The sequence below is a fragment of the Aythya ferina genome (assembly GCF_964211825.1).
Source record: "Aythya ferina genome assembly, chromosome: 2".
NCBI lineage: Eukaryota > Metazoa > Chordata > Aves > Anseriformes > Anatidae > Aythya > Aythya ferina.
Genome location: NC_140297.1, coordinates 70,469,288 through 70,497,019, shown reverse-complemented (window position 1 = coordinate 70,497,019; position 27,732 = coordinate 70,469,288). Strand labels below are relative to the sequence as shown.

At 41.7% G+C, this 27,732-nt stretch overlaps 1 protein-coding gene across 1 annotated transcript in view; it reads left to right on the top strand.

Moving 5' to 3' along the window:
• Window positions 1–27,732, top strand: part of BMP6 (bone morphogenetic protein 6) — a 90,785-nt gene that overhangs the window by 37,234 nt on the left and 25,819 nt on the right. The window contains exon 2 of the mRNA XM_084508774.1: window positions 25,768–25,960. Coding sequence (XP_084364900.1) covers window positions 25,768–25,960 — 193 coding nt within the window. The remainder of the gene's footprint in view (window positions 1–25,767; window positions 25,961–27,732) is intronic.

Genomic DNA, 27,732 nt, shown 5'->3' with positions numbered 1-27,732 from the left:
TATTTCCACCAGAAAAGGGAATTAGTCAGAGGAGGAAGCAGGTGTGTCAGATGTATAGGAAAGAGCATGATTAAACAGCCGTATTTTCTGCTTAGGCTTCTCCAGTGAAGTGACAGAGTCATCCTCAGCACAGCATCCCCTGCGGATAAGGTGTTGAGCTCAGGAAAATGATTAGCCCCCAGGCTAACACCTGATGGGCTACCAGCTGCATATTTTTCTTTTTCTTTTTCCCTAAGAAACACTTTTTTTTTTTTTTCCCCTGAGTTTTGCCATGGGATCTGACCTCTCATTTTTCCTTTGCCTTAATCATAAGTAAGCTCATGTTTTAGGGGCCGTTTTTCTCATAGGTCAGGCTGCCAACACTTGCAGAGATAGTGGGTACTTTGACTAAGGTTGCAACTTAGCATCCTGCTTACTTTTAAATATATCAAAATAACCAGAAATCTGTGTTTTTCAAACCTGGCTTGCAATTGCTATGGGAGAGTTTGCTTTTGTTTTTCTTAACCCCTAAAAAGTTTTATTTCTGGTTTTACCATGTGTTGCTAGACCTAAGATGAGCTCTTTCTCATTGGGTTTTGGAATTTTGAAACCCGACAGAGAGATAGTTGTGAGAAGTGACACTGTGAAGTTGGATTTTGCCTGATTAGCTCTGAGTGCTTCTTAAGGGAGGCAAATCCAGGTGAAGAGAAAATTGTTTCCCCTCTGTCAATGTTTTAGGAGTAAATTTCACCTTCAGAAGCACCTGTACAATTGCCTCTGTGGCAAAGGGGGAAATAATTTGGGTTTGATGTTGTGGTCTACTATGATTAAATACTGAGTGAGAGTAGAAATGGATTTTGCCAAGTCATGTGTTGACTATATAATTCTTTTTCTAAAATATTCTCAAATATTTGTGAGAAGCAGCTGAAAAAGTCAGGAATGAAGACAGAATGTTTTCAGTTTATTGTTATGCTGCTGTTCAAACAATTTAGAGTAAAACACCTCATGTATTTTGGAAGAAACATTATTTAAGCATAAGAACTTTGTGTCTCACTCCCCTCACTCACTGCAGTTGCTCTGCACATCACTTGCAGCAATGAAGAAACAAAACTTACTGATAGTCACATCTGAGGACTTGTTTCCAAAACACAGACAGAATTCAAGGAGGTACCTTGCTCGGGAAACCATTTTCTCCATGGCAGATACCACAACCAAGTTACAGAATGGTGATATGTTGCTAAAAATAATCCCTCTGTGTTTTCACAGCAGCTTCAGTAAATCTCTATCTAGTCGGAGGATTATCTTAATCTGGGTCAAGAGATACTGCTAAGAATTTGCAGGAGGCAAAAGCATTTGGGGTGGCATTGTTTACTTCAAGCAGTTAAAGGGAGGTCACGGGTAAATTCCAATTACAAAGAAGAGTCAGCATATCAAAAATGAGCAAGTACAGATACTGCGTTAAGGGTATACACCAAATCATCTGATATAAACAGACATTTGCTAGCAGGGTAGCTCTTCCACCTGGTGGTCATCAAGAGAGCACCCTGTCATGCACCCAGGGAAAGAAAATGGTGGTAGAAACCATAGTTTCTAGTAGAAACAGTGATAGAAACAGTAGTAGGGAAGTAGTACATAGGGATGGAAGTTAAGTTAGGAGGTGATGGTGTTCAGAGGAGTCACAGGAAGGTGGTGGGCTCCATAACATGCCCATTGGTTCTGTCTAAATTCCATGGTTTGGAGCTTATATTGTGAGGATTTGGCCAAAATTGTAGGTTATTGGCAAATGAAGGATGATTAGAAGGAGTGTTAGAAGACACAAATCATCTGAGGAGGTTTGAACATGAGTGGTCTTTCAAATGTCAGTGCAAACTGAGTAATTTTGTTAATAAACAGAGTGGTGAGGCATAGCTGGTCAGAAAGTGGGATGGATGCTGTTCAAAGATGTTCCCCAGGTAATTTTATTTTTGTTCTGTCAGGGGCAGAATTACTTTGGTCTTCTCTCTCTGTAAACTTTTATTTGAGAAGGAGACTTCATCCAACTGGTGAAAGAGCCAGCAGCATCCTCCAAGTAGTCATGCCCACTACAAAAGATTTTTGCGTGTCAAAGGAGCCCAACCTTATTCATCGGATGGCTGAGGGGCTTCTTTAATTGGTCTGCAAGTATGATTTCAGTAATAGACATGGAGTGCAATGATGTTAGGCTTGGCTAATTACAGCCTTTCTGAGTAGCAATTAACATGTCAGAAATGCAGTTATGCCTGAAAGAAATGCTGAAACCTTCCTTGCCTCCTATTAAAAAACACAAATGGAAGATTCCTGTAAACTAATGAAAACAATCCGGCAATGCTTGGGGAAACATTTTGAGAGAACCTGTTTGTCACTGGTGTGACCCGATCGTTGCCTGTTGGGTGATGGTTGTAAAGAGGGCTGCCTGCAGCTGTAGGTTTGCTCTTGCTGAAAACAAAGGAGATAATGCTGTGTGTATGAGACTCATTAATACCCCTGGCAGCTGTAAGAATTTCCAAGGCTATAAAAGGAGCTTATCTCCTGAGGAGGAGAGCCCCCTCCCCTCCTACTCCCCCCCTTAAAATTAGACAGATTAACTTCCAAAGAAATGGAGAGTTATTCCACCCCAAACCAATGCTGCTAATCTCTGGAGGGCTGAAAGGCCTCTTGTCTGTGATTGGAATCATATGATAAAGCCTTGCTTGCTTTCTGTTTTATTGTGCCAAAAAGTTTGTCTTGCTTTTTGATCTAGCTGAAAGCTAAAGCAGCTTTTAGTGTGTGTGTCGTATTGAGCATTTTGAGACAGAGTTTTGGGACTTGTCTCTCTGGGCTTCTGGCATAGTGTCTCCGTTTAGCCCACGTGGTGCTTTCCTCAGGCATTGGTTCTCCCTTCTCCATAATGGTGGTTAATAGCACCTCCGAAGGGTCTTTTCCACTGATGTGATGAGATTTTTCAGATCCAGGGCAAAATGCTGGCAGTGGGCCTTTTCAGTCCCAGTCAAATAATGCACAGGTGAACAGCCCTGCCACGCAGGCTCCTGCTGTGCTTCCAGGATTTGCAGTGAGCCAGAGCCTCAGTCAGCTGTGCTGTGAGGCCAATTTAAGAGGCTGTTTTGTTGTGTGTAAAATGCAGCACTGGACTGAGAAGTTTGCATCCTTGTCAATAGAGGTTGGGAAAGATGAGGCCTTGCCAGCAAGCTGCACGAGAAAAAAGCTTCCACAGAGAGAGAAGTAGGATTGCCACTAGATAGAGTATGATGGCTGAAATAAATTCTGAAACCAAGGGAAGAGGCACAAGATGTCACATCCCAATATAAAATACTAATTTAATCAGACAAGGGTTCCTTCTACTTCTGCAAAGAGGTGGACTGAACAGGAGGTAAAGCTGCTATTTTAATCTGCAGATTATATTTTGAAAGCTGCAGAGAAAAGAATGCTGCAGAACACCAAGATCATATCTGACCTCCTGCATCCTTGCCCCATGATGGGGCTGGCCCCCAAGTCCACCTTTGCTGTCCTTCACTGCTGTACTTTGGCGTGACCTTTTAAAAAATACTGTGGCAAACACTGAATTAGAGTAGCTGCATCTAATCAAGAGATATGGTGGGTAATCTCTCCCTTGCCTCTCCCTATAATCCACTAATCCTTGCCTGATGAACCGAGTTTACTTCTGAAGAGGTCTAACTTTGGCACAGGCACTACTGAAGGCTATATTTATTTATTTATTTATTTTAAAAAAGACTTATTTTCCACTTTATTAAATGCTCAAGAGTCTTTTACATCAAAAATCTCTTACTGTTTTTTTTTTTTTCTTTTCTTTTTTTTTTTTTTTTTCCAAAGAGCAAGCAATTATTCCTCCTCCCACTCAAAAAAGTCCCAAGGAAAAAAGTCTTTCCAATGTTCAGTACATCAGGGTTGTAAAAAATACAACTAGCCTTCAATGTGTGGGTAAAGTTTATGCTCCCCAGGACTGAATCTTCATTCTTCCGTAGAGCTGAAGTGCGTAGGCTTTGCTTGGATGGGGAAAGACGGCATTTCAAAAGGAAGAGGACTTTGTCCACACCACTTTTTCAGTGCCAATGCTGATGTTGAGGTGTCCTCTGTATTGATGTAACTGGGGGTAGCTGTTGTGGGAATCCATATTGGCATGAGGAGCCTGGCTGGTGGGTTTTCAGCAGAGTCTGTGCATGCTACCACTAGGATGATGCTGGGGGAATCTTAAGGATATTGTATGGACTACCAAGCCCCCGTCCCAGATGGTTATTCTCTGCTTTCCCAGGGTGCAGGAGATCGATACCACTCCCACTTTGTTTATTGCTGGATGGGATTGGGGGTCCTGGGAAAAACTTGTCCCTGAAAGCCCTGAAGGGAGGAGGAAAAGAGGAATTGCAGGGCATGTGGTTAGTTGAGCACTCTGTAATTTGGGAACACCAAGGCAGGCTCCCAGGCTCTCTTCTGATAAGATGAAACACTCTAAACTGTGTCAAATAATGAGTCTTCCAAAAACATCTGAATTCAGATCACAGCTCAAACTCTGGCTCCATTTTGACCTTATGTAAATCATGTAATCTCCCCTAAGAAACATAAGGGGCCTTGCCCTTTGAACCTGTGGTTCTTGGCTCATCCCTTTTCTGTCTTTCCTGTTAAACTCCTGGAAGCCATTCTTGTTTGCCTTTGGGTTGGGAAACTGGCTGCTCCTTTTCTCAGAACAATGGAGGAAGATTCATTCATTCACCCAAAAGATTTATCTTGTTTCTGTTGCAATAAAGTTTTTGCATTCTTCATTTTCAGTCTGCTTAGCTGGCTTAAAGTCTGAATGAGTGACGATTTAAAGTCTGCTTAGCTAACGTCATGTTAGCAAATGGAATACAACAATTTTGGGTATTGTTAGGGAGGATTGGTATTGTTTTTCTGAACCCTGGGAAAAAACGTGATGTAGGGGAGCCTGCATGCCCCACCGAACATCTTGAAACTCTCCTGGTATGGACCAGAAGAATGGGAGAGAGAAGAGCATTTGGAAGAAACAAAACTACAATGGAGAACATTTAGCACATAGTCTGTACTATGCCACACACACCTATTTATTTCAGTGTTTTATAGCATTTGGTTTTTGTTTGTTTGTTTTAGTCTTTACAGGTTTGCATTAACTGGTCAGAAATAATGGTAGCCAGTTTCACTTACACTGAGTTTTGCATCCTCCACTGCTTCTGCGGAGGTCAACATGGATGTTACGTTAGCTGCTGTGGTGGAAGCTGTCACTGAGGGCTTCTCTTTATTTTTTCTTTCTGTGATGATCGTAAAAACTTCACATTTATTGAAACATCTGTGGCATTTAATGCCCTATTGTTTTCCTGCTTTAGAAGCAGGAAGGGAGAAATGTATATTTTCCTTTACAACAAACCAGAATTTTTCAGTTGCTCACTCACTTGGCCTTGTTGTGCTGAACTGCTACAAGTGAGTTCATTGTAAACGTCCCTCACAATGTGTGGTTCAGGCCTTGTGTTTTTTGGACAATGAAATCATATACTGATATACAGGTACGAGAGAAGCTTTGCGTCCATTCAGCACAGATAAGATTGTTATCTGGGCCATGATTAGCTTGCATAGGAGACTGGATTTAACTGTTCCCCTATGACCAATTTACACAGTTGAGAATTTCAGATGCTAATATTTTTTTTGCATTCCACAGGTTCCTTTTTTTCTCATAGCTTATCTCTGTTTTAAGTGGTTCAAAATAGATGGCATTTTAATTGTGCAGATGCATCAGATACTCTGGAATGAAACCAGATCTTTTCCAGCTAGGATCATGCTGAAGTTTTCAAGTAATGAGAGTGACTGTGAATCAATTACATGATACTTCATTATGATGAAAGAAAACAAACGTGGCATCAACAGTGGGTTCAACAGTCTTTGTTTCAGAAAGGAACTTGTAGAACCATTTAAGGCAAAACAAAATCCCAGAGAAGATCATCAAAGAGCACAAATGAGAGCATAAAGTACTGTACAATGAAAAATGCCACAAAGGCTTCAATGTCTTAGATATGTATGCGAAAAATTTCAGGCTGAGCCTTCCCACACTATGGGAGGTCATCAAGTAAAGCAGAGTTAGCACTATTTATCTCCAGTCAAAGTGACACATGACTTCATTTGGGTTTTAGTCTCATTACTGCTGTAGTGTGAAGTGTCAGGTTAAAAAGACTACACGCTTTTCACCCATAGGGATTGCTCTGTTTTAATGGGTCAGGTCAGCACTATGGCTCAAAACATTGCCTACGATTAATATGTAATACATTTAAAACTAAAGTCCTTGAGAATACAAAATTAACCCTGTGGATGTCTGTGAATGGGACTTTTTGATGTTTACCTTGATATAAGGAATACAGTGTGCCACAGCTGCTGGCAATGGAGAACTGAAACAAAATCAGAAGAACATATTTTTCTCAGATCCTATTGTTCTTTGCAGAGTGGTCCTGGCAGTCATTGCTCTTGTATCGTTGAAGATTGCCAGGGTGAATTATGTTACACAAACATGTCAGTCTTGGACAAGTCTTGGGGCAAATGTCTGATCTAAGTCAAGCAAGAAAGTACTGCCCTTTATTTTGCCCAATACTTTCCCATTTCTGACTTTACTTTCCACATTTATCATATTGCATACTAAAACTTTTTGGGGAAAAAACCAACTTATTCAGAAGAGAGTTTTCTCCAGCATATTCTTGAAATTTTTGTGGAGAAAGCTAGCAAACAGGATACTTTCATAATGCCCACATGTTCAAAAAATATTGTTACATCTGTTAAAAAAACAAGCAACAACAACAAAAAACCATTGATGAGGCTTTCCGACGTACCACACAGTATGTCTGCTGACTTGTGACTTTCTAACTGTAGTGGTGGGTGTCTAAAATAAGTAACTAAGAAGAAATGGGTATGCTTTTGTATCTGTTCAAGAGTGTTACTTTTGTGGCGTTTCATCATGCCTTGTCGTGTATTAATAATGTAGAAAAGACTAGCTAAGAAATAGCTTAATACACAGACTTTTTTGGAGTGGCATGAGGACAATTTGCCTTAGTCATAATTTTAAAGGAATGCAATAGTCTATGTGGTATAAAATCTAAGAGGAGCAAATTTTTATGGTGGCAGCATTGTTCGTTCAAACCTTTTTGTAAGCTAGAGTAACTGGCAAATTTATTTCAGAAAGGCATAGATAATGTCAGCGTTGAGTTCTGTGGCTGTATAAAACAGTGGGATGATGAGTTAAATTAGTGTATATTGATTTGTGGCTTCTTTTTATATGATTTAATAAAAGGAAGCACAATTAAATGAATGTCTTAAAATTTAAGATCAACGTTCTTCTAGATGTATGATCTGTCAAGGTCCTCTCATGGCTCTTGTCATTCATATGTTGAGTGCCAAAGAATGTATTCCGATCAGCAAGGCCTAATGGAAGGATGTTTCTAAAACAGGATTATGAATCTCATAAATCTTCATTTCTGAGACCTTTTCAGTGTCTTGAAGCTGAAGCCAGCATGTCACAATCTGTTACTCTGAATTAAATGCTACAAATAGCTCGGTTGAGGTTCTGGTTTTGAAATTTTTTTTTTGTTTTGAATTGAACATTTGTTCTTAGGAAACCAGAAGGCTAAGAAACATGTTGATATTTCCCCCTCACCGCCGGCACTAGAGTTGTCTATTTTTATTTACTTTGAGAGACAGGGAGAATTGGACAATTGGCTGAACCACAGTAACCAGCGTCATCCGCTTCTCATTACTTCTGATGCTTCCTTAAACTTCTGAAATCTTGAGTCTGTAAAAAAAGCGTACAGTCATTTCTTTTGAAAACCACACAGAATCTGGCAAAAATTCCAATACTTTCAAACAGTGACAGGATATATACAGTCATCTTTGATGCATACTTTGGGAAAGGCTTTGCCCCCTGCTATATCCCCAGCCATCTCCTCTATGCAGTTTAAATTGGGCTGTCAGAAGTGGTTTCAGTGTATAACCCTTGTCAGGCAGAAATAGATTGGCATCCCCATAAGCACTAATTTGGCTGGCAGTCCCTCAAAAAATAAATGCTGGCGGTCCTGACATTCGCATCCCAGCTTATCTAGCTGTTCTGTGAGATGAAGCTCTTTATAGGAGATTAGCTGTCCTGAGGAGAAGTGGATGAGCAGCTCTAGAATTGGGAAAAGAATGCACAGCACGGATGTTATTTTTCTTTGTGGTTGGGTGCAGGCAGAAAAGGATGAAAATGTGGCTCGGAAATCAAATGCAGACAACTGCTGTTCTCCTCAGAGGACTGTGCAGAAAATGTGTATGTGCAGGAGACACTGCTGACCATTCACCACATCCCACTCACCACCCATTAGGGATTTTCAGAACCCAGGAGAAAGCCAATGGCAAGAGATTTTTATTTTTTTCCTGAGGAACGATTTATTGTATCTCTTTTAAGGTTTTGCAGCTGGTGAGTTGGTTTATATCTGAAGTTGAGGCCCCATCTGGACTGGGGGGTGGAAGAATAGGAAAAGGTTCAATAGACAAAGAATGGGGAATTTATGCTGGGCATTCACAAGCTCTTCCTGGGGATTTAAACTATTTGTAGACATAAGGTCAGCTGAATCCATGGTTTATGGAAGGGGCTTTGTCTTCTCTGTTTTCACTCCACCCCCAGCTCTTTGAGCAGAGTAGCATGAAGCACGAATATTCTTAGTCTTAAAAGGCTTTGTTTCAAAGCATAGTTGGCTACCTCTAGTCAGGTGGCTTAACCCTCTTCAACATCGTGTGTAGTTTTAAGCCAGTTAGAAACTGACAGTCAGTGTTTGAGCTCTTGCCCCTAGGAACTGGGCCAGCACTCCAAGCCTATGTCCCAAAGTGCCATGGGGTTCACAGAGTTGGCAGAGTCTTCCATCATACCTCTCACCTGCATTGCCTGTGTAAGAGAGGCCCAAATTCCCATTTTCACTGTCAAAAGCTTTTCATAGCTCCACTGATTCTGTTTGGTGTGCTTCACAACTGGCTTACAAATAACTTGAAAACATTTTTTTTTTTTTCTGTCCTTGCCCAACTCTTCAGAACTAAATATGATGTGCATAAGTTCATGCTTCCAAACCTCTTGTGCCTTTGATGATGCTCTTTGCTCCGTAGCTTAAAGCAGGACTTTGTCACTGCTCTGCTGGTGCTGGGGGTGACTAGGGAACCTGCTTCCCTGTCTAAATTCTTGGGATGCTAGGAAGAAGCAAAGCATAATCCCCACTCAGTATCTCACCAGGGGTCTGTGAGAATGCAGTATACAAGTGATGTGATGTGTGAAATGAAAAGTATGTAATTTTATGTGAATTTAATTTTTAAAGAATTGTCTTAGTCTCTTATTTGAGGAGGTAAGGGAAGTGAATGGAGCGTATATGCCACGGAGACTCTTCTTCCTTCCTGGTGGAGACAAGCGTTGATTTCCTGGAGTTAGTATAGCACTGGGTGTATCAGCTAGATGCAGAGCCATTTCCCTCCCTCGATAATACTTGCTAGTATAGCAGACCTAAGAGCTTTATGATGTGGATGCAAACTCAACACACAAGAAGAAAGTGTGTTTAAAATTTGCATGGTACATCTGTGCAGACATACCAACCTACCAGTCTCTCATCACCAATATGAGCATTAGCTTTTACACCTCATCTGACTGTTGCTGTTTTACTGAGTGTCTAAGAGCACGAGGGACGATATACTTGAAAAGAAACAGCTCAGTTGAGAGTGAATGAACTGTATGCATGAAGGCCAACTGAGGTAAGAACTCAAGAGCAACAGAATGAATGTCTGCTTACACAGGCAAATGCTGCAGGAGTAGCCATTTTTAAGAGGCTGAATAGATTATGCAGTATTTGTTCAGGAGATGTGATTTTATTTTCTAGTCTCTCTGAGTGTCTACTACTATACCTTGTGAGCTGAATGCTACTTCCTGCAAGTGCAAAATTTTGTTACAGTTTTCTACTATCTATAGGAATGCAAAATAAAATCTAAACAAATGAAAACTTTCTATTGCTCACATAGATCAAAAAGCAGATGTCAGTCTTTAGTTGATGTTGGTAAGCAGCCAAATAAAGGTCAGCCAATTTTATTGGGAAACAAGGAAAATCAAGTCGAGTGTTTTCCAGCATGAAATTGCCTTTCTTGTCCAACATGCTACTGGTATTAAAAAATATAGATTTGCTACAGATTCCAGCAAAATATTTAGTTGTTTGTTTAAAAAAAAAAAAAAAACATTGTGAGGAAAGCTGCAAAATAATTTACATTCTGGTTTCCCAAGGTCTTTCCACAGCATTTTTTTAATACCAAAAGCAAATAGACTTCTGTTTTTGTTTTGTTTTGTTTTGTTTTGTTTTTTAATGTCAGGAACAAATAGCTGCAATTGGTAAAATAGTTTAGAGAGAGCTTCCTTTGTGGAAGTGGGTTTTTATGGGACTCTTAACAATGCTCTGATAAATGTATCCCTACTGCAGGTTCATGGAGGGTGTGGTTGTTACATCAGTTAATAAACTAACTTCTCCTGCACTGCTTTTGGTTGAGGGACTCTTGTTAAGAGCAGAGGTGTGTGCAAGACTTTTGGTGTTTCAGCGTGTCAAAAGTACTGTGCTACCACTGTACAGCCCAATGCTCTTAGTCTTCTTAGAACAGGGATTAATGCTGCTTTGGGGGAATTGTGGTGGGTTTCTGTTTCTTCCCCTATGTTGGTCTGATCTCCCTGTGAGGTTGGGACTTTTCTTGGTGGAGGTGGCAGCCCCAGGAAGCACCCAGAACTGCAGCTGGGGTTGCAGATGGGAGTGGGTGAGCACTTGGGACTAAATTTTGTTTCACATTGCAAAACAAAGTTCTGCTTAGAATAGAAATATTTCTTAGGAGCAAGTTGATTTCATTGAAAAAAAGAAAAATGAGTTAAGTATCCTCAGAATTAGTTGAGGTGAAATTAGTCTGTTTCTTTTCATATAGTAATTTCTGTTTTCTCACAAGTTTGAGTTTTTGTGTACTGTTAAGCATAAAATTGTTGCTTCAGCAAAACTTTTTTTTTTTTTTTCTTCAGAATTTTTCTTTCACTAGTTCAACTTTGTTATACTCTGGTCCCAGTCTGATCCTAAATAGCATCCCCTCTGAGGTGTTTGAGTTTGGGAAAAGGCATCTCAATTTCTAGCCCTGTGGTAGTCCTGGGCTTTTGGGGTTCACTAGGCGTACTCCTGTGAGCATTGTCTTTTAATGCTGAGGCAAAGATACTGAAAGAGATTTAGATGCTGTGAAAAGCAGGGTGGTTGCAATACTTCAAAGAATTATGGATTCTAGGCCTTGTTGCCTTGTTTAATGCTCTAAAATAGAAAGTGTGTGGCAATTGCAGCTGATGAGCGCTTTTGCACCCTTTGAACACCTAAGACTTAAATGGAGTGTCTCAACATTGGAAAATGTTATCCATGGAAGAGGCATTTGGCTTCTTAAGCAGGGCATTGCCAAATCTAGTGTATATTTACCTGCAAGATGTCTGAGCCATAATGGTGTGTTCGTAAATCTTGTAAGTAATTTCTAAAGGAAGAAGAACAGGAAAATGTCACTGCTTATTCAGTAGTGTTCGTTGTTAAAGCTCTGTTTTCTAACAATGTGGAAACCAAACAAAACCGTTCCATGTAACTCTGTTGGCAAAGGCAGCTGCATGGGAGGGGGGATCAGCCTATATTGGTTATTTAAGAGTGTGCAGCCTTTCAGGAACAGTCAGTTTGAAGAAGAAAACTAATCCATATCAGGAAGTGCAACATTAAAGCTGTGTGTACAAGAAACATGAACCTTGAGGATGACGAAGGGTATAGTGAAAATGCCCCTGCAGCTTTATCTGAGCTATACAGAAATGTAGCTTCAGCCTCCTCTCTCAATCTGCATGCAGAACCCTACAAATGTTAAGCACAAGATGCTGACTCGAGAGTTGGCTGTTTGTGTGTATCAGCAGATAGAAAATATTAAGGCATTTCACTGTATTAATTTTTCTTGGCTTTTATTTTGCTTCCATTCACTGTTTGCAAGGATTATAGAATGAAAGAATGGTTTGGGTCAGAAGGGCCTTAAAGATCACCCAGTTCCAACCCCCTGACATGGGCAGGGACACCTCCCACCAAACCAGGTTGCCAAAGCCCCATCCAGCCTGGCCTTGAACACTTCCAGGGATGGGGCATCCGCAGCTCCTCTGGGCAACCTGTGCCAGGGCCTCACCACCCTCATGGTGAAGAATTTATTCCTTATAAGTAATCTAAATCTAACCTCTTTCATTTTAGAGCCATTCCACTTTGTCTTTTCAGTACTGGAAGGCTGCTGTAGGGTCTCCCCAGAGCCTTCTCTTCTCCAGGCTGAACAACCCCAACTCCCTCAGCCTGTCCTCATAGGAGGTATGCACCAAATTTTGCTTCTGTTTTCTTAAGAATCCTGAGGTCCTTCTGTAACGCAGGTAGGGTTGCTCACACAAAGAGACAATTTATGGAGATATTTTGTTTTACAGTAGTAAAAACTACAGTTTATTTGAAGTGAAGCAACTTGCATTTGATTCTGCCCTTGTGTATGTATTAATTTGGGAAGTTCATCAGTGCACATTTTGCCTTTAGCAACATAAACAAAATAAAAAGGCCCCTGACAAATCCTTCTAACATTTTATTTATTTGTGGATAGACTAGTTTGTAAACTTTTTCTTTTCTCTGTCCCATCCATTCTGGAAACAATGACTTTTAAAATAGGTTTCAACAGGGGAGCAGGGGCAAAACCTAGTTTCTTTTGGAGATGGCTTGAACAGGAGGAAGCTCTGGTGGCAGAATTTAGATTAGAAGGCAGCTTCAGAGGTTTTCCACTGCACTGTCTTCTGTGTGCAGAGGACTATTGGCTTGCTTATTTATTTATTTTTTAATGATCGGACTATTTATGATACCCATATAAAGAGCTTGATGTTTACACTTGGCAATCCCCCAGTACCCAATCAGAATTTATTCGTGACACAACAAGACAAGTCAAATCTATGACTGTAGTAAATCACAGGTAATAATAGACCTGCCTCAGATCAGTCAGGCTGCCCATTATCCATACCCAAAAGGGTTTTTTTTGTTTGTTTGTTTTGTTTTGTTTTGGATGAGATGCAACTTGTGTAGGTCCTATGGCAAATGATGCATTGAATGCAGTATTCCTGCTGCTGTTGCTGCATCAGCACTGCTCTTGTCACCCCAAGCATCAGTGAAGAAGCCACAGCAAGATGTGGCAGAGGAAAAAAAACTTTTTCCTGAATTTGAACCGGGAATGTGAGGTTAAAACAGATGCACAGAAAGACTTGTATCACTTTCACAGTTGTTGAGCATCAGCATTTATATACATATATGTATATATATTTATAATGAAAGCTAGTCTTTATTGAACACAGATATGTCTTCCCACTAAAAGTATCTGAGTTTTTTGTGTTCCCTAATTGAAAAAGTAATCCAAGATATGAAGATCATAATTATTAGATAAGTATTTCTAATAGAAATACTTGTTAGGAAACCTATTGTTTTTACCGGTGTTTTATTACATGCCCTGCCTTACATTGATGCCCACAGTAGTTGCTGAGAATTCTCTTTCACCCAGACTCTGGCTCAGCCTGAAGCAGGGTTGCTCAAGCTTTTGATTTTTTCCACATGGCAAAGGCAGAAACTTTGTCTGTGTCCCATAGAAAAGGATTTCTAACTCTGGATGGAAAGATCTTCTAACACTGAATGGATGTTATCCCTGATAAGTTTAGCCCTCTATCTAAAGTATTTTCCAGCTCAGATTTTCCTCTGATGAAAACACATCATCAAGTGATTCTTTCCATGCATTTGGTTAACAAGAAGAGAAATAATGCTGCTAGAAACTCTTGAGTATCTTGAAATACAAAGGTGTTATTATTATTTTTTTTTTTTTTACTTTTTTTTTTTTTATGCCATTGGATGAAAACGTGGGTCAGAAGGAGTTGAGAGGTTGTATATATCAACACCTTGCTTAGACATCACCTATGTGGAATTCTATATTGTGGTGACAAGGCTTTAAAGAATGCCTGGATTAATGGATTCTCTTAGGCTACCTGGGTGAATGTGTGTAAATCAGGTATTCACCGGTCTCCAGAAAACAAACAGAAATCTCCACCAACAAAAACCTCCTTGAAGTTGGCCTTTTTCCTGTAATTTTCTAAATAGCGTCAAGTAGCCAAAATCTGTGGTCTAGACTGGTTTATTCTGCTGATTTTTTTTTTTTTTTTCTTGGGGATTTACAAACCACAGAGAGTTGGAATGGATCAGAACAAATATTTGCTCATGCACCTACTGATTAGAGCTTTCAAAGTCCTCAATCTTGTTACAACACACATGTGAACATTAGCATTCACACGGTTAGGTAAATACGAGGGGTTTCCTCTCCATGCTGGCCCCTTTGCCTCAATTTCAGTTTAATGGAGACAACACTTTAAATGTGGCGTGTTTTCCTTCTGGTATCCTGCACTGTTTTCTGCCTAGTAATTCTCTCAGAGACTGTTATTTTACCAGAGAGTGCATTTTTAAAGCCTTTTTATCCCCCTCCCTTAATATCAAGCATATTATTACTCATCTTGGAGCGCTTCATCGCTGCTGTTTCTGAGTTGGAGATTTCTCCAAGTATGATAGCAGCTGCAGCTAATAACTTAAAGTACACAACACTGAAGTTCCCGTGTTCCTATTTCAACTGGAGGAAGCTTTTTCCTAGGACATGCAATATCATTGTCGGACTCTCTTCTGTATGCAAATGTTACCCAAAACCTTGCTGCCTGTGTGGGACGACTGCAGTAAAAGCACTCGTTCTTGCAGGCAAGAACACCACTTTTTAAGGTTGGTTTAGTGGTCAGAGGTAAAAATGATTTCATGCATGTGCATTGAAAATGTTTTTACTTGTCACGTTACCCTATTGTCTATATGTTCATAAAGAGAGTGTGCTGAAAATCTAGCCTAATCCAAACGTTCTGATGGTTGATCGTTTTCTTGCTGAAATCCAACCAAAAATCAACCAGGTACAGCAGCTGTCTCCCTGGAGTCCTTCTTACACTGTCAGAGCTATAGCATTGCCATGTTGCAGTAACTTGAAAAAAAAAAAATAAAAAAAAATTAAAAGACTTCTAAAAAGGCTGAATTTTTTTGTAAGCAATGTGCTTGCCACTGAGTCATAAACCAAATTCTGTGTCTGGGCAATTCAGCTGTTGACAACATTAAAAACACTTAAAGCACGACAAAGGATAAAAGACAGATTTCAAGACCAAAATTTGAAATTGGTTTTGGATTCTTATTTAAATCTCTCTCTCTCTATATATATTTATCTTTACCAAAAATTGTCAGGGTTTTGATGTTTTTGTCCAAGGATGGCATGTGACCATTCAAGGCAAGAGAGGAGGGCATTACTAAGAGAGAAGCAGCGGAAAAATAAAATCAGTGATGACAAGGCTGCATTGGGTGGGGCAGAAAACTGCTCAAATCGTCAAACAGCCGGGACATGAATTGCAAAGAGCAAAGATGTAGAAGCCAAATGTCTGAAAATTAATTTGTGGGCAAGCAGCTCTGCTGGGAATTTTAACACATTCCCTTTTGTTCATTTTAACTGCTGTTTTCAGGTCCCTGATCACTTAAGGAAAATGGTCAAGATAGGCTGAAAGTCAGAAATGCCTACTTACTGGGTTGCGTTTTAAATCAGTGAGGTTTAATTTCCTCAATTAATTGTTAACCTGTGCACTTCAAGTCAATTATGTGCTGTTACTTTAAGACCAGTTGTATGTAACTTTTAAATGTCTAGATTGTAAGGGTTGCTTTGTGTATCTGGTGAAACTGAGAGGGGGGAAAAAAAAAAGGAAAAATATATAAAGAGAAAGAACTTGGCAGAGGCTGTCCCTTTTCCTGCTGGATGTTTTTCAGGTGAACTACCCAGCTATGCTACTGTGTTAAAGTCAGGCCAACTGTGTGGAACTAAGGATTATTCCACAAATCCCATTTTAGTAGTTCTTTTAATGGTGGTTTTCCTCAAGCCTTACTTTTTCCTATCATTTCCCACCCTGACTGGGATTCTCCCAGCTTCCCCAAAGCGTTGTATCTCTTGGGCTTTTGATGTGCTGGGAGCTGTGGCCAGGAGCAGAAACTGTGTGCCCCATGGGTCCTTGCCTGACATGGGGCTGCAGCCTCCAATCTCTTTATCAGATGGACAGAAGCATTCCAAGTATGCTTCTGGTCACTGGGGGATATGGGGATGTGAAAAATAATGGAAAAGGAAGGCTTAGAGAAAAGAGGCTAGGGAAACTGGGGCTTTTTGTCTTTTTTTTTTTTTTTAATAAAAAAAAAAGTTTTTAACTTATTTCTTTTTAAAGATCTATCTATTTATTTATTTATTTTAAGAGATAAAATTCTCTATCCCTATGCAGGTTGTTAAAACAATGTGATACTATTTATTTTATTTTTTTTTTTTTAATTCAGTGGGTGTTGCAAGGGTGCTCTGGTATTTCTGAGTGGTCTGATGTCTTCTGAGCATCTGGCTTCTACAAGCGGCACGGGTTGTTCTAGTGCCATGGTGGTGCAAGACCTCAGTGGTGGTTCAGAGCCTCCAGTCCTAGTCAAGCGTTGAAGATATTTCCTCCAAATTGGTGTGCAAAACCAATGAGCAACAAATGGAAGTAGTGAGGGGGTTTGCTACCAAATCACACTATTCCTTAGACAAATACACATGACCAGGAGGAATGACCTTCAAATGTCTTCAAACTCATCACACCTTCTCTGTCCTCAGTCTTCAGAGATGTAGCATCTTGTCCCCTTGACTCTCCCAGAGGGCTGTTTTTTGATCCCGTTGAACACTGAGAGCTTTTGAAATCTCTGTTCAGTGGTCTTACTTGTTCTTAACCCTGCCATCATTTCTGCCCTCACTGGGTGTGGTATTTCCTGCCTTTCTTGTATCACTTTTCTCTTTTTGATAACAATTCTGTTGTCCTTCAGTTCTCTTTTTCTTACTGCCATTTTTTCACCAAGTACCCTGTGAACTCCCTAAAGCCCCTGCTCTTAAGTGGTGCGTGGAGATGCTTGCTTTGGCCAGACACTGCATCATGCAGTCATTTGGCATTGGAGCCTTGTGTAAAATACTAAACACTAAATCTAATGCTCAGTGACACAACTTACAGTGTTCTTAGGAGTCACAAGTCACGTCAGTGATGCTCCAGTCGCAGCTCAGTTGTGTAGGCTTTGGAAGAGCATTGCAAATTTTGAAGCACAGCTGACTTTTTTATGTGTATCAGTGTTCAAAGGACTTTTATTGAGTGATGGATTAAACATTTTCAATAATTTATAAAATCTTAAATGCTGCAGACCCTATTTTTACAGAGAGTGATTGTGTAGTGTCAGGAGATATCTTTTTCAGCTGGGCTATTTCATGGAAAACTGCCTGTGATGCAAAGAGATGAGCACTCAACAAAATGAATGTAGCTTGCAAACATTTTTATGTTCCCCACTTTCCTGCTTGCTGCTAGTTGATTTTCAGTCTTGCTGATCAATACTAAAGCTGTCTGGAAAAAAGGGAAGAGGGAAATGTAATGAAGTTAAAAATGTTTTCCACTTTGCACAACTTCAGTTTTGAAATTTAGCTATTTATCTCAAGCGCACAAGTGAATTGGTTGGGACTGCCTTAAATTCCTACTGAAGGGCAGATAATTTACAGAGAGGATGCAAGATAAGACAGGCGGCTGCTACACTGTTTAAAAATCCCTGAAAACATTTCAGGATCCGGTCGATGCGCCCTGGGCAGCTGCACAACTGCAGGGAGCTGCCACGTGAGCGGCGATTCCAGCAGCAAATGTAGCATGACCTGTGTCAAGCCCAGAGGACAGGAAAAGCAGCCACGGGTGCAAACAAAGAGCCAAGGGAGAGAAGAGGAGCAGGGCAGGGGTGTCCTCACCCCTCTGTGTGTGGCAGCAGAGTGCTGTTGGTTGCCTGTGGCTGCCACTGGGCGGGTGGCACTGGCTGCTCCCACAAATGCTGCCTCTGCCTGTACGAAGCTTGGCTGTGAAGTATGCATGGGGTTTGGAAAGCATAATGTTATTTTAATCATAAATTATTTGGAAACTTGATACAGAAATAGCTGCGGATCACTTATTCCAGAGGGGTGTTTTGTGCAGTCAGGGTCTTTATCAGCTTCTCAGTGGGAACTGCATTAATATTGCCACAAAAATGCAAACAGTAGTGCCTTTGATAAAGCAATTTGGCATCGCTTAAGCAGAAAGATGTTTTGTTTCCCTAAGACACAACACTGTTTTCAGTACAGGGACCTGGCATATGTGCCAGCATATGGAAAGAAAATACCAGTTTCATTAATGTTTGTATTCGGAAGCTGTGGGGAGGAGATGTATGAGGAAGCTGCCTCTGCAAAGAAGGGGACAGCACAGGAAGCCCAAAATTTAATGCCGTGGATGAGATGCCCATGGTCTGCAGGCAGCCTCCCACACTTAGCCCCGTGAAGTATCCCCGGATGTCTCCCCTCCTTGCTTTTGCACATGCTGATGCAAGCTGGCCCCCAGTCCTGCCTGCTGCAGAGGGAACGCCTTGCTGGCCATACAGTAGGCATCTTGGTGGAGAGTGTGGAAATACCCTTTAGTATTCTCTGCTGTCCTATGGGTATTTTATGTTCAGTTAGTGCATTATTTTGATTTTTAGATGGCTCTCTGGTTCAGGAATCCTGAAAGGAAGCAGTTGTGCAACTCTTTTAATCTGATTTTACAAGTCAGTTCCAGCTTGATTCCCAGCACAAAGAGACAAAGAGGAGCTCAGTTGTATTTTTCATCCAAAAGTAGAAGGCCCTCCTCCTTTGAAGCTCTGCTGCAGAATGCTATGTTTAGAGAGTGATTTGCTATTGTTTAAATTTAATCTCCATAATTACATTGGGGTTGGATTAATGACGGGTTATTTTTCCGAATCATTCTCTTCTGGCACTCGCAGCTCTGGAGTATAAAGCCAGGTTTTCATCGGATGTAAACTGGCATTGTTCCACTGAAGTTAGTGGAATAATTCCACTTTATATTGTGGTGGCCCAGATGTGATATTACAGCCGTTTCTAAGAAAGCGCCCTTTTGGAGTTTTGTTGGCCTTGAATCTTTTATCACTATTTTTAATCTATCTAGGCATTAACTTCCAAATGCGTTACATTTGTGGTAGCGTAGCTAGCCCTTGTCTCTAGACCACCTCAGCTGTACTCAGAGGGACAAACAGCAGGTGTAATACTGAATTCAGCCATATGTATCTTGGCTTCTTTCTGTTTAAAAGCTGCTTTTATTGTGAAGAGTGTAAGCAGTTGCAAATGGGAAAGGCTCACTATTTATGTCCAGTGAGCTTCAACGTGCCCTTGTCTATCAGGAGAGAGCTTGGTCTGTTCATGGTGTCTGAGATGCAGTACTGCAGGTCCAGAAGAGGTGTTTGAGAGGCAGACGAACTCAAGGAGGAAGAAAAAGACCTAGGGAGACATAACACATCTCACGGTGACATTAGAAACAGTGGAGAATGTGTTTGACATAGGGAATGGTGCTGCCACCATGATCATGGCTATGGAGAGAAGCAGTCTTTTCTGAGACCCTGAGGGATTGTTCAGAGTTGCTGTGATCATGGAAGGCATGTAAAGGTGCTAGGCTGACAGCAAGATGATCCCCACCTTGCTTTCAGACCTTTTATTTTAATGTCTCATCTCATCTTTCAGATCTTCTATTTGAAAGAATTTTCTTGCTCACTGTAAAATGGTCTGCTAGTAGATCTTAGTTTGGAGAACGAGGAGATTTTGCTTTCTTTTGGGCCCTTACTGGAAAGAAGTGGTCAGTGCTATCCTCAAGGGGTAGCAGATTTGGAGTGCCATTGCAGTGGTAAGAGCACAGGGCTGTTGAGCCCAATGGCCATCTGGCAGTGGTGTGCACTACAGTTAAGTGTGAACAAGAGGCAGCAGCAATGTTTTCCCTGATGTATCCTCACTGCTTCCAGGAGCCAGCTGTTCTGCTTGCTGGCCTACAGATGAAACATCTGCAGGTGCACTCAGTGTACAACTCAATGCTTGTTCCCTGTAACAAGCTGAAAGAAGGCATGAAGCTTTTCAGATTTCTCCTCTTCCCATTATAAGAAGTCAAATGGGTGCTTTGTACTTCTTGGGGAGTACTCTTTGTTCTTTTTTACACTGTACTTTGTGTTTTAGTAATAAAAGTCAGTTTTAATCTGTAAGAGCTGCACTGTTTCCACAGTTGGGTTAACTGGGAGACTTGATGTCTTTTTTCAGATTGACCTGGTATGTTCAGAAAATCCAGACAAGCCTTCAGGTCTGTCCTGGACATCTCTTCAGAGTTAAATAAAGACTTGCTGGAGGTTCCAAACTTGTAGGTCCTGGTGCCTGATGGTCTAGATAAGCACACTTTTTGACATAGGAACCAAACTGTAAGACCCAAATGGAGACCAGATCTTACACTGAAATGTACCTTTTCTTGCATGTACAAAGCTTGCATGCCAGAAATCTTTTCTTCTGTCCTCTCCCACTATGCATCAGTTACTCAATTACTTACAAAAGTGCTGTTAACTTCTATATTAATCCTGCCATATAATTTGATTCTTACTCCTTTTGCTGTTATTTATTTATTAGTTTTAGGGGCTTTCTCATTTTATTAGGGATGGGGTCATGAAGGCTGAGAAGAAATGACTAGTAATGTCTTGTATATGTACTCAAATTTAATTCCTGAATACTTGTGGAAAACCCACTCTCTATAAGCAGGTCATGAATGCTGGTTGCTTTTGCTGGAGTGTGGTCCTACAAAGCCAAGTCGTTGCTGAAGCACAATTCAAAAGCACAGTGCAAAAGGTTCTTCGGAAGTTTCAGGCTTGCTGGGGACAGGATGGACAAAGAATGCCACAACCCAAATAGTTGTGTGTCAACTATTTGTGTGTCAACTGTGTCAACTCTCCTTCTCCTCCCCCTCCAAGGAGTCAGATTGCCACAGAGATTATAACTACCTACCCAGATAATATATACATGTAAAATGTTTGCTTTTAGAGGTGTAGGTTTGGAGTATATATTTTAATATTTTTGGCTTTAGCTCCTGGAGCTTGACCTAAAGACTTAAGACACTGTTGAGACTGTCAGCTGAACACCTGACCTAACACTTTCTCAGCATCTGAGAACTTGAGAAAGACACCAAATATCATGACACGTTAGTCATGTTGTTATTCTAAAAGAAAATTGTGTTTAATCGGAAAAGACTGTTGTCCTGTTTCTGCTTACTAGTTACTTCAGATCCAAAGAAATCCTGAAAGCTCCTACATGCAAGAAGAGTTCATTTCAATGACTGTCATCAGGGTTAGATTCCCTTGGTGAAAGCTGTATGTGACACTCTCAAATAGAAGTAGGATGGTATAGTTACCAAGACAGATAAAATGTGTTAATTTCTTAATTAACTTTGTTTTTATTATTATCCTCGTGCAGTGCTTTTAAAGTAGCAAGTACTGTAAGCAGTATGTTATTTTTAAACTAAGGACATCTTGTGCTGAAATTGGCCATTGCAAAACTAGTTTAGAATAAGAATACACAAAATTCAAAACCACAGTAACCCTAATTTTGACATTCTTGCCTTTTTAACTGCTCAACAATAGTGTTGTGTTTGTATAGTATTTAAAAATATTTGTAAAGGGGAATGTAAAGAGCTACTGGCACAGTTCTCTGTTAACTATTTGCGTGTGCTCATCCATTCTGCTCAGAGAGAGTTTTAATGAAAATTTGGGGGCAACTCCCGGAGCCCATAGTTTGGACCCTATTTTGCTTGTAACATGCAAACCTGGATCTGTAGCCTCCAAGGAGCCACTTCAACCAATGGGTAATAATGCTTAGAATGAGGGTGACCCTGAGGATGAATTTTAGAGGGTTACAGTTTGTGTCAGTACCCTACCATCCCTATTTTAGCCTGGCTTGTTCCTGATGCACTGGTGTTCAATCTGCCCAGCCATGAGCTGTCTGGTTTTCTCTGCAAGGGCTTTGTGAAGATGGAACTTGCACATGTCCATCCTCAGGCAAAAATCAGCTTTGGATTGACCATGTTGCTGGGCAGACCAACCTGAACAAATTCCCATTGGAGAGAAGGAAAAAAAAAAAAAGAAAGAAAAGGAAAGCAGCTTGAGAAATGATTTCTCTTTTTTGCTTTTGCCTTGCATCTTGGCATGTGCCATCTGCGTTTTGAATAATAGATCATCTGATGTGATGTAATGTGATAGCAATACAAACTGGGTAATCCTGGGAAGCAGCAGCTTGGGTCTTGTTTTTCCAAATTTTACTGTTCTAAAGCTTGACTTCTTTGTTCAAAATGAACTGTTTCCAGGGGGTAAAAAGCCCCCAGAGAAGAACTGTTGGCATTTTATATTTTTAAACTGTCTTGCTGAATGAAAACAGTTGATTATTAACTTGATGGGGTGACAATGAGTATATAGAACTTAAATATCTCACCACTCCCACAAAGAAAAAAAAACCCACCCTCCATTGTATCATGGGAAGATACATAGCCAGAAAAACTTTCCAACTCGTTAAACTTTTATACTTACTTCATACAAGCTTAATGTAGACTTTTTTTCCACCCTGTGATGATGCAGGGACACTGAACATATCTGAGAAGGATACCATATACATAAAGCTTTTCTGAATGTGCATTTCTTGTAAAAGAAGAAGCAAAATTACTTAATCTGGAGGATTAAAAAAAAGGTTTCCTTGTGTGTGTGTTTCAGGTTGTTTACTCTCCCAGCTCTGATAACAAAATCAGTTTGAATGCTTCCCCCATAAACAGTGTGGTCAGCTTCTATGATTGTCTGGGGTGTTCACACAAGGACAGGGTGAAAGGAAGAACTTTTTAAAAAACAGGAAAATACTATTGTAACATATCACACAAGTTGCAAACTGGGAAAGGGTACTCAGAGTCAGAAGCTGTACCTGCATCTACTTTTGATGCTCAGTGGTGCATGTTTGGGTGTTATTTATTTTTTTTTTCCCTTTTGTGGATGCATTTGACTTTTTAGTAAAGGGGTAGTGCTATTTCCCTTTTAAACTGTGAATTTTGTAGCGTAGGTCTGCAAGTAACTGCAGAAGGTGGCTGTTCTGCTCACACCAAGCGCTGTGTCCCCACTGCAGGCCAGGTGGGATGGCTCTGCACTGTCACTCTATGCCTTGGCAGGAGGTGTGGGGGCATTCCCATGGCTATTTTTCTCCTGTGTCATTGAGGTTTTCCTGCTCCCTGCCTGTCTCCCTGGCTTGGTTTTTGCCTGGGGTCTGCTGTTCATCCCAGTGGCATCTTTCCCCTTGTTCTTGTAGGTCTTTACCACGCACAGTGGGGCTGCTGCCTGTTGTCTGCAGCCATGAGCCTGGGGGAAAGCAGTCTTTCTGCAGTGCATTGTTCCCTCATCCCACTGGCAAGGCAGGAGGGGATGGGGGTTTCAGCAGGTTGTTGCACCCACAAGCAAGGATGTTACAAGTTCTAAATTGAGACTCGTTGCTTCATCCCCTCCATCTCTCCAAAACGGCTGGTGCAGACGTTCCCTCACCATTAATTACATCCTCTCACCTTATAGCATCAAGCTACAAAGCCAGGCTGGGCACGTTGCTCTGCTGCAGACAGCTGAACGCAGCTTCTGAGTGGTTGGACCCTTGCAAGTTTCTGAAAATACATCGCCACTCTGTTTTGGGAGACGTGTTGTGCTTTGGGGCAACTTGGGCACTGGGCAGCTCAGGTCCCTTCCTGGCCAGCGTCCACACAAGTCTCTCTAACTAGCCCAGCATTTTTGAGGTTGTTCCTGGTTAAAAGCAGGGACAAGTGCTTCAGAGGGTCACCCATAACTGGTGGGTAACTATTTAATTGCTTGGTGACGTTGCATCATTTAACTTGGAGCAATCTGTGGTGGAGATGCTGGGCATTACCACCTCCTTTCTGGAAGTCTCAGGGTGTCGTCACCCACAGCTTTCAGTCATTTCATGTCCAAACTGCTCAGTTAATAATGCTAGCGTGCCAAAATTGGCAGCAGCATCTGACTTTGACAGCAGTTTTGTTTGCCCTGTGGCAGCTTTTAAGGCAGCATCTCAAGGCGCGGTGTCCCACAAAATGCTCCATGGCAGTCATGCGGAGGTGAAAGGATTTCCAGGCGAGCTTCAAAGAGAAGGATGTGACTAAGTGTCTCACAGGGAGCCAGGATGCACATCCAGCCAGATGAGGCAGCTCACACGAAAGGGCTGCCAAAGGAAAGGGAGAGGAGACAGACGAAACCGGGACTGGGGAATGAAGAGGAACAGGCAGTCGGGAAAGGTAGAGAGGAAAATCTCCATGGGCTGTTTCCAGCAGCCAGGAGAGGTTTCTGCTCTCCAGGGAGGTCACCTGTGGGTAAAGCAGTGAAAGTCAGGCTTGTTGGCCATCATTCCTGGCTCTGCCACAAGCCTGTCTGTGGACAAGTCACTCTTCTTGTGACTCAGTATTGCATCTGCAAAACAGGGACTGTGGCTTGCCTCACAGACTGTTGTGACAGTAGTCTGGTGGATGCTCTTGCAGTTTGATGTCTCAGTGAGGAGCAGGGGAAAAAAGGCAACAAAAACTGAGCACAAAGACTGAAGTGAAAAGGAATCAGTGCTTCTATCACTGCCTTCTTTGAATTTAATCATATCTCTAATGATAATATAATCGTGACTGATCCCTCACTGACGTATGCTGCTTCAGTTGCACGGGTGGGAACAGTATTTTGGTTTTAGTTTTCCTTCTCCCTAGGGCTTTAAAGGTGTAATTATGTATGTTTACATAACATGTTAATGTTTTAAGCAATTACTAATAGAAAATTAGAAGAAATAATAAACAATAAATTCAAATCAGACTATAACTAGATGTAGTAAAGTACTATAAGAATGGAATGAGAAATAAAGTTTGCAAAGGGAGCCTGAAACAGAGAAAATGCAAATCCTCAGGCCTGAAGAAGGAGGGCTTTTTGTTTGAACCTGTCTAAAATCCATACTTGACATTTTACCTCGGGAGGGTTGAGGCCATGGAGGATGACTACAGAAAGCAGAAGAGGTCACTTCTTCACAGCTCTCAGGCTCAGATAAGCTCCTGCAAAGGAAGGAAAGCACAGTGTTTGGTTAGGTTTAACTCTTGAGATAAATGCCGTGTTAATCGTACTCTGATCACAAGGAAGTCTGACAGCAAAAGCACAAACCTAGGAGCCACAAAGCAGCTGCTTTTAGGACCATTATGGAACTGGTTGACCTTGTGCTAACATTAATTCTGTCTTTGCTTTTCTCTTTTGCCTTAAAATGAAAAGAAGCTAATCATCTCCTCTGTTGGAAGAGAGGTGTGAGGCTTATGGAAATGCCATAAAAAACATGGAGATCCATAGGTGGAAAATGGTGGGGGAGGTCCCAGCCTCAGAGTTGTTGTGAGATGTTCTAAAAAGGAACAACATGCATGGTCATATTTCACCTGTCAAAGCTGACTTTTCTCTAAAAAAAATAATAAAATAAAATACTGAAATCTCAAAGGCATAGGCTAAAGAAGATGAACATCCATCTTCTCAAAGTACTGTAGGCTTTAGCTGCAGAAGCTTTTCTGGCACTTGCCAAGTCTGTGTTTGGAAAACAAATATGATTTCTGTTTTCTTGAAGGAACAGGTGGCAGCATGAGGAGACCTTTTGTTGTTAAATTTTAGTCATGGTTCCTTTTTTTCTTGTCTTCCCTCTCCTCATCTGCAGTTGAGTATGACAAGGAATTCACGCCTCACCAGCGGCACCACAAGGAGTTCAAGTTCAATTTGTCTCAGATTCCTGAGGGCGAGGCTGTCACAGCCGCTGAGTTTCGGATCTACAAGGACTGCGTGGTGGAGAGCTTTAAAAACCAAACCTTCCTTATCAGCATCTACCAAGTGCTGCAGGAACATCCAAACAGGTAGGCGAGTGGGAGATAGACCTGTGGGGCAACTCTCTGCAAGGCTTGAAGGAAAGGCAATGGGATGAGATACCCCAAGCAGTGGTGGACCCCCTGCCCTGTTGAGCAGAGGGAGGGGACCTAGGAGATGAGGAGGAATGGAGACAGGTCCCTGCTCAACGTCACAGGCAACTCCCCTCCCTACTGGCCCTGCCTCCCTAGGTGCCCTTACACAACAGGTCTGAGGCCCTGGAGCTTGAGAGACCGGTGGGTGAGGATGAGGTGAAAAGTCTACCAAAGAGGATGCCTAGGGTGAGGAAGTCGACTCCACGCCTCAGGACTGCCTCCACTAAGAAAGACAAAAGGGTGATCATTGTAGGTGACTCCTTTCTCAGGGGAACAGAGGGCCCTGTTTGTCAACCTGACCCTACCTGTAGGGAAGTCTGCTGCCTCAGTGGGGCCAGGGTCATGGACATTGCCAGAAAGCTTCCTAACCTGGTTCACCCCTCTGACTATTATCCTCTTTTGATAGTCCAGGTTGGCAGAGATGGTATTGAAGAGAGAAGCCTGAAGGCTATCAAACAGGACTTAAGGGAACAGGGACTATTAGTACATGAGTCTTTGACAAGCAGGAGTACAGGTCACGCTTTCCTCCATTCCTACAGTGGCAGGGAGGGGTACAGAGAGGACCTGGAAAGCCTACCTGATAAACAAGCAGCTCAGAGGCTGATGTCAACACAGAATTTTTTATTATTTTTTTATTATTATTATTATTATTTTTGACCATGGGGTGCTTTACTCTTGGAGCTGTCTTGGGTAGAGTGACCACGAAATGATAGAGTTCTCTATTCTTAGCAAATTCAAGAGGGGGACCAGTAAAACTGCTATCTTAGACTTCTGGAGGGCGGACTTTGAGCTGTTCAGGACACTGGTTGACAGAGTCCCTTGGGAGGCAGTCCTGAAGGGCAGAGGAGTCCGGGAAGGCTGGGCACTTCTCAAGAAGGAAATCTTAAAGGCTCAGGAGCAGTCTGCCCCATGTGCCCAAAGACAAGCTGATGTGGAAGAAGACCAGCCTGGCTGAACAGAGAGTTGTGGCTAGTGCTTAGGGAAAAAAAGAGGGTTTATGATCTTTGGAAAAGAGGGCAGGCCACTCAGAAGGATTGTAAGAACGTTGTAAGGATGTGTAGGGACAAAATTAGAAAGGCCAAAGCTCATCTGAAGCTCAATCTGAATACTGCTGTTAAAGGTAACAGAAAATGTTTTTATAAATACATTAACACGAAAAGGACGACTAAGAAGAATCTCCATCCTTTACTGGATGGGGGAAGAAACTTAGTGATGAGAGACGAGGAAAAGGCTGAGGTGCTTAATGCCTTCTTTGCCTCAGTCTTTAGCGGCAAAACCAGTTGTTCTCTGGATACCCAGTACGCTGAGGTGGTGGAAGGGGATGAGGAGCAGGATGTGGCCTTCACAATCCATGAGGAAATGGTTGGTGGCCTGCTACAACACTTAGATGTATGCAAGTCGATGGAGCTGGATGGAATCCACCCAAGGGTGCTGCAAGAACTGGCCAAGCCACTTCCCATCATTTATGGCCAGTCCTGGCTATCAGGGAAAGTCCCAGTCGACTGGTGGCTAGCAAATGTGATGCTCATCTACAGGAAGGGCTGGAGGGTAGACCCAGGAAACTATAGGCCTGTTAGTTTGATCTCCGTGCCTGGGAAGCTCATGGAGCAGATTATCTTGAGTGTCATCATGCAGCACTTGCAGGGCAACCAGGCGATCAGGCTCAG